The following is an 11,214-nucleotide window of genomic DNA, read 5'->3' on the forward strand; positions in this document are numbered from 1 at the left end:
TGAGGCCATATCTCAGGAGTTTCCCGGGGATCTTCAGGTTTTTGCAGGGCTCAGAGAAGGGAGAGTGCAGAGCTGTGCACAATTTCCTTTTGCTGAGATGAGTTTTCTCATAAAAATAGGATTTTTTAATGGAAATGGTGTGGCCAGGGCTCTTCAGTCCCAGGGCTCTTCTGGCCCCATGGAGGAGCTACTCCCATTTGCCCTCCTGCCTGCCAGATGCCGGAGACAGGGCAGAGGTGTCCTACCACCAGCTGAAGGGAGCTGGAGGCGATGGCACAGCTTGGCTGCCCTTGTTCTCGCGGGCTTCAGCTGAGTGTGGCAGATCCTGGCACTCACCCTCTTTCTCCTTGCATGAGTTAACTGCCTGAGCAAGGATCAGCACAGGGCACAGACCTCTGTCTCTGAGGCTGGGCTACCTGGGGCCAGTTTTTAGCACCCACAATGTATGTAAAGTAGGTGCTTTTGGATCCAACCCGTCCTTCTGCCATGAGACAGTAGTTCCTTTGCTGCCAGCTCTCTTTCAGCATCAACATATTTAGGAGGGTTTTCAAAACTCGATTCATACGATTGCATTAGGCCCTCACCTTCAGATTTGAGTTTCTTGAGCATAGATTTCGAGAGAAAAGTTGCTCAGAAACTTGTGAAGCTCAGAAATGAGCTGAAATCCAAGGAGATCCCCCAGACCGTTATTTGAGATGAAACTTGGTGGTCTGAGGACAGTCTGCAGGGGGGCAGGGGTCTGGGGCAGCCACTCCACGCGCAGAGCCAGGGGCGTGCGCTGCCTCGTTGGCCACCCCCCCCCCCCCGATGACTCTGCCTTGTGCTTTGTTACAGCGGTGATTGTGGGTGGCGTGGTGGGAGCCCTCTTTGCTGCCTTCCTGGTCATGCTGCTCATCTACCGGATGAAGAAGAAGGACGAGGGGAGCTACACGCTGGAGGAGCCGAAGCAGGCGAATGTGACATACCAGAAGCCCGACAAGCAGGAGGAGTTCTACGCGTAGAGACGAGAGCCCGGCGTGCCTCGCGCTCCCTCCCTTCCTGCCTCAAACTCTCTCTCCTTCTCTACTTCATCCAATCTCTCTCTCTTTTTCCTGGATCAGACTGTGAATTTAAAAAGAAAAAAAAAAAAGAAAAAAAAACCCACAAATAAACAAAACCACAACAGCTAAAAGAGGAAACAGATCAGACGTGAGAAAATCAATCGTCTAGAGCACCATTGAGTTTAGACCAAGTACTGCTAACCTTTCTCCAGTGGAAGGGACGGGGCGAGGAGCAAATGGCCAACACAACTGTGCCTCTGGGACTGCTCTGACAAGGACATACATGGGTGGTCACATGGCTGACGGCGGCTGGAGTTCACTGGGCTTTACCGGCTGACACAACAGACACTGGGATCTGGATACCTGTTACCAGCCTTGGGGTGCCAGGGGAGTTGATTTGGATTTATCGTCCTTTTTTTTTTTTCCCCCCTTCGAAAAGGAGGGAGGTTTCTTTCTCTCTCTTTTTTTATTTTTATTTTTGAATGGGGTTGGTTGCTTTGCAGGAATTACCTTACTCCCTGCTTCTGTTTGGAAAAAAGGATGCAGCTGTCAAGTACATTTTGAACCATGAAAAAGCACAAGGGGCTGGAATACCTGATGCCCCCGGGTTTGCTCTCGGAGTAGGGAAAAATAAATAAGTACATACATGACCAGTATGTTGGAAATGATCTTTTTGATCACCTCTTCGGGGAGGTCATGGACCAGCAAGAAGGCCCATTTTGGTATCTCATGCTGCACCCTTCCTGCTACCACCTCACTTTGCTATATCGCTGTGCACAGCCGGAGACCTGAAATCTATAGAAACTGCGTGTCGTCGGCTGGTGAGGGATTTGGTTGAAAAGGGACCTTGCTTTTGCTGGTTTTTCACTGTGACCAATAAAACTCAGCTTGCATAGTATGACCAGCATCACTGGTTTGCAAATGGAGCGGGACATTGCTTGGTGGGGAATTGGCAGGGGAGGGAAATGGAAACCGGAAGGCTAAATCCTCTCCTCGGTTCCTCTGAACGGGCTCATGGCTCACAAAGCTTGGCAAGCCATGATACGCAGCAGTAATAAAAGAATTGAAAAGCGTGGAGACAATACCTTCTCATCTCCCATGCCAGGGTTGGAGACTGGGTCGTGCCAGGAGACGGGCACCCCCAGACGTTGTGAAAGCCTAGGCAGAGAGGGGGCTTTGCAGAGGGCAGCCCGAGGTGGGTTTGACCACTGTGTATCTCTTTTGTGAAACTCATGATTGATGTATTTCTATGATAGTCTTTTGTTGTTCTTTAAATTCCGATATAAACCATCTGGCCGTGTGCTAACACCTCTCATTGACTTCCAAAGGGCTGTAGATCGGTTCCTGGGAGCCAGCGAGAAAAAGATCCCAGGAGCAGTCGCCAACCCAACTAAAGTGTTTTCCCTTCTGAGGCTACGTAACGTGCAAAGCAGCTGGGCCTGATCCGGAGCCCCACTGCAGCTTCTAGAAATACTACATTTTGGGGCAAGCCTTCTGCACAGAGAAGTCAATTAGATATTTTGATTAGTTGGCTTTTAATTAGCTAAAGCGCTGTTTGCGATGCGTTCGAGGATCTTTGTTTTAATGGTGGTTGCGATCTCGATGGTGTCCTGTGGAGACATTGACTTTGCTCTTACAGCAATTTAAATAAGGGGGAAAAAAGTAAAAAATCAGATGCTTTCACTCTGTTGCATCATGAATTAACCTGACACAGTTACACTTTGTCCCCCATGGGGCATTGGTGGATACAGAGATTTATGACCCTGAGGGAGGCTACAGAACAGCAGAGCTTCTTTTTATGTTAGGAACTGAGAAGCCAAACACAGATTTGGTGTGTGTGTGTGTGTGTGTGTGTGTACATATATATAACTTGTGTATATGTATCTATACACATACACGCATATACATACAGAGTTTATATATATATATATATATATATATGAAATATATATATTTATACACACACACACACACAAAATGAAACCCCTGTAAATTTTCATTGCACTGCATATGATGGCTGGACAGGACTTTGTGACTGTAAAGATCTGAGTTTTCGGAGGTTTAGACTCTAACCACTGCGCTTCGCCCCTTTTGAGGGCGAGCTGTTTTTATTTCGCGGCAGGGAACAGAGCCCCTATACATAAGCCAGCTCGTTAAACCACAATCCCACTTTTAGAGACGTGTGAGCGTCGAAATCGTTGTTGGCTTGGTTCTTTCAATGTGGAGTAGGCTGTCCTGTCGGGTACCTTGGAGGGTGATGCTGAGGGGCGCATGGTGTATTGTGTGTGTGTGTGTGTATGTGTGTGCGCGTGTGTGTGTGTGTGTGTTTGTACCCCTTGTCGGGCCCATCCCAGCATCGCGTGTACCAGCGTGAGGATGCTGGGAAGGGGGAGCCGCACGTCTGTGGGAATCTGGTGGCACCATGACTCTGGAGAGAGGCCGAAAGGGCCAGTTTCTCTGAACTGCTTGAAGCAGGGGGAGAGTTTCCAAAGGAGCCTTGAAGTTTTCATGCCTTTTTTTTTTTTTTTGGTGTCCCATTGAGGAAACACGAAGGGCATTAGCTGTTGGCGAGTTTAGCAGAAATCGAGCCTCTTTAAGATACTGTGAGTCATAGTATCTTACCATGAGAGCAAACATCAGAGCCACCCAAACTCACTATCTTTTTGTGAAACATGGACTTAATCTTTTGCGTGTATATTAAAAAAGACTCCCAGCTTAATCTTTTAAATGCTGCTTTTCTTAGCTGCTTCCATAATCTTCTTCATTCCCTTTTTTCTCCTAATAGTCTGAAGTTCTATAATACAATTTTTTATTCACTCAAGCTTAACCTTAGTTCGCTCAGCTGGTGTTAAGTTGTAATCCTGGCACTTGAATCCGTTACAGTTCCACAAGTGAGGACTGATTTGAAGTGGGAGGGTGAGGGCAGGCTGGGCAGTGCTTTCTCTTGCAACGGTTAAAGTATGAGATGACCACGTGCAAAAGAGGCAAAGTCGATTAAACAGGCAATCAGAACTGATCGATGTCTTAATTCATTGTACAGTCTGCTGCTTCCGTGCACATTCCTTATTGCTCTCGCCCTGGAGAGGGGCTGTGAGCTCAACGAGACTCTCTCTTGGGTTGGAGCATACTTTTTCCTGGTTTTAAATAAGGAGATAAATCATGCAGAAGCCTTTCTTGTCATCTCAGCTCCCCAAGAGTATCAGGCTAGTTGTCCAAGTCCATGCTTGGGAGAAAAAAAGCTTGTTCTTGATGTCCGATCTTGTGCCACCTGCCTTCCTTGCAGGGTGAAGGTGGTGGGACATGGCTAAGCCCAGGCTGTGACTTCTCTCTGCCTTTGGTGGCATCTTCTGGACCCAAAAGCAGAGCCTGCCCAGGAGTCCCTGCCCATGGGCTGCGGCTGCCGCGGTCATTTGGCCCCAGAGCGTAGGGAGGCGATGGGGAGCGAGGAGAGACAACCAGCAGCTGGAGGATGTCGGCATCTTTTCTCAGCTGTTGGTTTAGCCGCAGAGTGTTTTTTTAGCAAAATCAGGTTGGATGGCAGGTTGAGGGCCTCCCCACTCCATCCTCTTGCAGAGGGCTGGCGGGTTTGGATGTGGAGAGCTGCGTTGCTCCCTTGCAGCTGGCGCAGTGGCCAGATGTGCTGCTCCTTCCAGCTGTGCTCTTCTTGAACGACCTCTTCAGAGACCAGCTCGGGCAGCCATGTGCGCAAGGGGGTCTTCTCTTGCCCAGTGTCCTTTCTGCATGCCTGTGTGTGTGAAATATGCTGGAGCTGAAGGGAGAGTCTTTGTAGTGCCAGTTTCCCAATTTTAGGACAGCTGCAAATGCAAGGCATAAAAGACAGCACCGTTTCCCTTCCCAGCTGAGTTATTTTTCAGCCAATCTCTCTCCTGCAGTGATTTGTAGCAAGCGTTGTCTCCGAGTAACCACTCTCTCCTGGGCCGCATAAAAAAGGAGAAGGCTCTAGAAGAGGGTTCAAAGGAAAATAAGGACCAGGAAATGCGTTGGGGAGCCCACGTTCGTCACCGTAGCGTAAGGGCAGGCATGGCCCAGTGAGAAAGGCTCTGGCAGGGGGGCTGAAATGAGCCAATTCTCAATTTTTCTTCTCGCGCGCCTTCGCTTGATGAGCTCGGTGGGTGCCCCCGGGGTGTACGATACCGCCGTCAGACCCGCGGGCGTTTTGCCCTTGCAGCGTACGGGTGTTGGCAAGCAAGTCCCCGTTTCGCAGCCAAACTCTTGAGGGCCAACAAACCAACAAAAAAAGCGTATAACCTCACCTGTGCCTCAGTTTCTCAGCGTGGCGAGCCGGCAATGGCACTGCGGTTTCGGGGTGCCGGCCGGCCGCTGCAGCGCTGCTGTCCGTGGGCAGCCTCGGCAGGGCTGCGAATGGCTTGTCCTTTTCCTCCTAAATCCTTTGAATTTCGTCCCCTCAAAAAAAAAAAAAAAAAAAAGCAGCAGGAGCATCCGACCTCGGGTGCAAAACATGAGTCGCCACCGCGGAGGCTTTCGCTGCAAAAAAAACCCCCAAAACCCCCATTTATTAAAAATAAGAAGGGATGTCCCCCCCCCGCCCCGACCTCTTTTTTATTATTATAAGCGCTCAGCATCTGCAGGGGTCTTTGAGGCTTTCCGAAAAGCTCTGGCAGCTCCTAAAGTGACACCGAGTTTTCAGCGCTGAAACATTTAGTAGAAGAACTCGCGTCTCGCTGGGCAGCGCGCCAGCCGCTCCGCTGTACCCACCCCGTCGGCTCGGCTCCGGCAGAGCCAGCCGAAAGCTTGCTGGATGCTGCGGAGACGACAGGGGTGTGTGTGGCGTGTGTGTATGTATGTATGTATATATATGTGTATGTAAGTAATATATATGTATATATGTATATACGTGTGTGTGTGTGTGTGTGTGCAAAGCGCACGCGCGTGTGCACAGCTTCCATGCAGCTCGCGTACCTGGCGAGGAAGGAGGGCTGCATTTGTCGGCCGACTCTGGGAGGTTTCGATCCTGCAGCCTTCAAGCCGGGCACCGGTGCCCCCGGGGCCGCGAGCGCAGCGGCCGCCCTGGCTCTGTCCCGTCCCCGTCCCTTGCGCCCGCGGCGGCCGTGTCCGACGCTCCGTCTCTGTAGGCAGCCTCGGCATGGAGTGAACTGAGTTCTTCCCTTTCGGGTTTTTTTTTTTTTGTTGGTCTTTTGTCTTATTTTGGAAAAAGTCACCCTGGGAGATGCCTGTGTGATGCGCAGATTTATTTTTTGTTTCCCCTATCCCCGCCCCGCAACGTCCAGACGACTCATTCAGCGCATTTCCAAAGACAAAAGCACCAGTGGGTTTAGATGCATCAACTACCCGTGTTGTGGGTCTCCCCCCAGCACCACCACCCCGGTCTAAGTCCTAAATGTACAGTCGACAATCAAACCAGACAGAAATGCTGACTTTAGAAAAAAAAAATATATCCATTGCAGTTTGATAGAACTACTTTTTAAAATCACACGCTTATCTCGCACTAACGTTCGCCACCATGTCTCCAGGATAAATCACCACCCATTGGTTCTTCTGTAAATAAACATGAAACGTTCTTGTATAAATTAAACCAAAAAAAAAAAAGAAAAAAAAAACAAAAAAATGCATTGATATATGTCCAAAAAAATATCCCTTTCCGGAAGATTTAAATAATTCAGAGAAAAAGAAAAACACCCAACAACAAGTGAATCCCACTTCACTTTCTTTTCTTTGGAGCTGGTTTAAAATCCCAATAGGAGGACAAAAAAATGTTTAATGGTAGTAGAAATTATGAGTGTTTTACCTTTCAGTGAACATGGGAGGGAAAAAAAATGCATGTAAATATTTTTAATAGGAAACATATCTTAAACAGAACTTTTTTTGTATGTACATAACTCTTCTAGAGTTTAGTACTTAAATTGCTTCATAGTGTCTGTTAAAAACAAAAAATTAAATAAAATAAAATGTTTGTTAACTGTTTTTGTTCTTACTCAATGGCCAAAACTTTAAAGATAATGAAAAAAGACTATAAAAAATAATCTTTGCCAATGGATCTAGCACTGTAATGGTACTGTCTATTTTTTTTAATTATTTCTGTGCTGTGCCCATTTATAAAAGGAAAAAAAAATAAAGTCATTTAAACATTGATTGCCGAGGACTTTGTTTTTTTTTTTTTTCTTTTCTTTTTGCTGCCCAGGTGTGAAGGGCCCTGGGGCCCCTTCGCTCAGCTGCTGGGTATTAATTTGGGAACCTGCCTGCAGGGAAGTGGAGGCAGCTGGAGCTGTGGTTGGACCCTCCTCTCCAGCCTGGCTTTGCCCACAGCAGCGTCTTGGGTTGGTCCTCACCCTGTGATGCATCTGGCTGTGCTTTATGCCATGGTGGAGGAGATGCCCCTGTGCTTATTAAGCTAATATTGAATGGCTCGAGAGCATGTTCACACCTGCATGTGTGGCCAAGCCAAGTGCCAGGAGCAGCTGAAGGTGAACTTCTCCCACGGAGCGGGGTGGTGGGCAGCAACCTCCCTTGCTGGATTTGGGTCCTGCTCTTGCAGCTCTTGTTTCCAAAGCGATTCCTGGAAGTTAGCACTGGTGAGGGACTTGGCAGTGATGCTTTTGGTCTCTGCAAGGATCTACTTGGGCATATTTAAATGGCTCCTGCATTACAGGAGCCAGACCTCCATGGATGATCTCCTAAACAGAGCAAATGCTAGAGGAAGAGCAGTTTCCACAGCCTCATAGGATCTTGAGAGTCACCTGCATCCAAAGGCAAGTGCAGTTTCCCTTGGGGCATTTGCCAGCAGTATTGACCCTGGCTCTGCCAGCTGGACGTGCTCTGTGTTATGTGCCAAGACTGTTCTGCCCTGCCAGCGTAGCTGCGTCCAATCCACACTGTTGGCATGAACTTCACTGAATGTCTCTTTGCTTCGGTTTGGGGTATGTTTTTTGAAGTGTTCCTGTATTTTATTACCGGCCTGGGCCCTGCTTTCCTTATAAATCTCTAGTGAAAGTTCCCATGCTCCATCACAAAGTGCTTCATCCAGTAAGGGCAAAATGCTGTGCTGTATAAAACAATATCCAGCCTTAAGCAATGGTCACAGGCTGCAATTCTGGATAAACCTCTGTCCTGCTCTGGGGGAGAGACAGATCAGAAGCACCCTGCTAGACTGTGGAGGCCTGAGTCACCTTCTTTTCCCTGCCACCTCATCAGCTTTCAGAGCCAGGCAGGTCCTGAGCATCCCCTAGGCATGGTCCAGCCGCAGCACCCGTGAACAGCTCCCAGCAGCAGCTCTTGGTGTCATGTTGCCTATGTAAACATCTCAGACTTACCAGGGCCACCCATTCAGTTTTTCAAACTGTCCCCAGACCCAGCAAGCAGCAGCAATAACGATTTCTCTACGTTGGTGGTCAGACTACCCGTACGCTTGGCAGGAACAGCCAGACAGCTGCCGTTACAGGCTAAGTGAATAACTGCTTACAGTGAGGTGTTGGTATTCAGGCTGAGGGCTTGAAACAGGCTCTAATTATATCCCCTTCCCAATTTCTTGGGCCTTTTCCCATTGGCTGTTATGGAAACGTTCCCATCGCACAGAACCCGTCCAGACTCCCATCATTTGGTCGTAGCATTAGAGGAAAATCAGAGTGTTCAGAAAGCAACGTGGTGGAGGGGCAAAGGCGGGCTGTAAGAGGTGAAAATAGCCTCAAATGGCTCCAGTGTGTTTTTGCAACGCCTTGCAAAAGGGACTGGCTTCGACTCACTCGTCATCATTCTCTGTGACAAGAGTGGAGCATCCAACAATAACAACATAGCTGAGACTTCATCTGGCAAATTAACAGGCCAAAAGCACTAGGGCCCTCTTAGTGCAGAGGCCTTTGGGATAGTCACACAAGAACAACCATGACACAGTTGAATATCTAGAGCTGAATACCTCCTGGAGACATAAATAGGAGAATATTCAAATACCAGCCTTGAGAACTGAACTGGAAGAACATGGAGGGGAACATGTTTGTCACCACTGTGATGGGTAAATAGTCCCCAAAACCTTCAAGGGTGCTTTCAGTGCTTGGGGCAGGTTCTTGAGTCTAAACTCTAAAGAGATGTATTGCAAAAGATACCCACTTTAGTGGTATAAAATCATTTTCACTAGGTCTCCAGCCTAAGCTAAAGCTTGGCTAGAGGAGAACTGGGTTGATGTACAGTGGTGCTGGTCCTTGAAATTGTGATATGAATGAATGACTCTAAAGCAATAACAACCACTGAAGATATTTCTCAAAGCAATGAAATGACTTGTTCTAGTCCCAGAGGGCTTCAGGCAGAGTGGGAAACCATTCTCCTCAGCCTTCAAGAGGAAGGATTAAATAGCAGCAGGCCAAGAGTTAGCATTGGGTATAGCTTTTTAGGCACTTTGAGGACCCAGGCTCTTGTGATTAGCTTGCCTAATGTCTAGAAAAACCTGACTCTGGAAAAGGAATTGAAATGTCTAGGATTATTTATCTTGAAGATGAGAGCAGTTTAGGGAAGACAGGGGAGCAGGTCTCCACGTCTGTTCCTGCGCTCAGCCCAAGGGACGCACAGAGAAGCTGGATGGCAGCAAGTTCAAACCTGCAGTTCAAGGCTGATCATGGAAACTTCAGTCCCAAGATCTCATCAAGTCTTCACAGAAAGGGCCAGATACAGGCAAGAAGCTAAATCAGGACCTAAGGAATGAACAAGTCACAAAGCCCCGAGGTGAGAAAGGTGTTTTCCAAATGCCTGAGCCTGAGCCACTTCAAGGCATTAGCAGCTCCCTTTGAGGACCTCTGAAGGCACTCCCAAAAAAGTGGGAATAGAAGAATCAGGGTGCTTTAAACCTCTGTATTTACTTCAATAATAATAATTAAGAAAGGATGAAATAATCACACCGCTCCTAAACACCCTGAAGAAAACAAGAACATCAATCTTGACTGACTTGTCAAGAACTGATGTGTTAAGTCGATCTAATGTCCTTTTCTGACTGGGGAACTTGCTCTATGAATAGATTTGTCAGTGTCACATACGTTTGGGCCAGCGAGGTTTTGTCACAGTCTCATAGGGAACCCTTGATTCCATGCAGCTATTGTAGGATGGGTGAAAAACTGGTTTGTAAGTATACCTAGGGAGTGGTTATCAGCGATTGACTGTCCAAATGGATGGATGGATTGAGTGGGCAGCTGGACAAGGTCTCTCCTGAGGGCAAGTTTATTCGATATTTTCACTAACAGTTGAATGATGGCATAACAAGGATGATGATTAAATTTGCAGACAATATCTTGCTGGAAGGGACTGTAAGTATATCGGAGGACAGGGCTGGAATTCTTAACAAATTGGGGAGACTGCATGAAAACAATCCCCCTGGTGATCAGCGGAGAGATAGGTACGACCAGAGGATTATTCAGTCTGATCTATCCAAGCATCCAACACAACGACCTTGTCAGGGTAATTTGTCCTGCCTATTTCTCTGCTGACTCTAGCAGGGGTCTAGAGGTTTACTTCAAAGTAAACATAGTCCAGCTCTCCAGGCCAGTGAGGCCCATCTGGCATCTGACACCCAAAGGCACTCCGCTGGTGGCTCTTGCTTTCTGATTTGCCTGCAAGCGTGGAAAAAGGCTCAGGGCTCCTGAGCACTGGCACCTCTCTAGTTTTAAGCATTCCACCTGCTTAAACTCCCTTGTTCTTTAAGTTGGACTTGGCTTTTTTTATTCTCCTTTTGTGCTATGGAGAAGCACATCTGGTAAGATAATATTTCAAAGGCATAAGGGAGTCTCCCTGGTTGCTTTCTGGGGGCATTGGCACTGCTGGATGTTGCATACAGATGTGCTGGAAGAGCAGTGGAGTAGGGTGGGACACTCACCTTCTCCTGGGATTTGCAGCTGGAAACTGCCTCTGGGAGGCAGGCAGTGCTGCCAGGTCAGCCCCTCCTCAGGAAAGAAAGGAGGAGAGGAGAAAACCTGCTCCATGCCCACGAAATTGAGGGCTGTCCTGGGGATGGGCAGGGAGACAGAGAGGTGATGGGCATTGCCTTATGCCTCAAGATCAGCATCGAATAGCCCAGAGAGGAGCAAGTGCTATTTTCCTAATGTCAGGAGTCTCCTTCACGGTGTGATGCCTTTGGTGAACCTTAGTCTCCTCCCTCCCTTAAGAGGGAAACTAGGTGCCCAGACTGAGACCATGAGCT

The 11,214-nt window shown here is 48.1% G+C and overlaps 1 protein-coding gene across 2 annotated transcripts in view; it reads left to right on the plus strand.

The window, feature by feature from the left end:
• SDC3 (syndecan 3) overlaps positions 1-7,172 on the plus strand; it is a 49,056-nt gene extending 41,884 nt beyond the window's left edge. For both annotated transcript variants that reach the window (XM_068917375.1, XM_068917376.1), the window contains exon 5: positions 835-7,172. In XM_068917375.1, coding sequence (XP_068773476.1) covers positions 835-1,001 — 167 coding nt within the window. In that variant the 3' untranslated portion in view covers positions 1,002-7,172. The remainder of the gene's footprint in view (positions 1-834) is intronic.
• Positions 7,173-11,214: the final 4,042 nt, after the last annotated feature.

The sequence above is a fragment of the Struthio camelus genome, chromosome 23 (assembly GCF_040807025.1).
Source record: "Struthio camelus isolate bStrCam1 chromosome 23, bStrCam1.hap1, whole genome shotgun sequence".
NCBI lineage: Eukaryota > Metazoa > Chordata > Aves > Struthioniformes > Struthionidae > Struthio > Struthio camelus.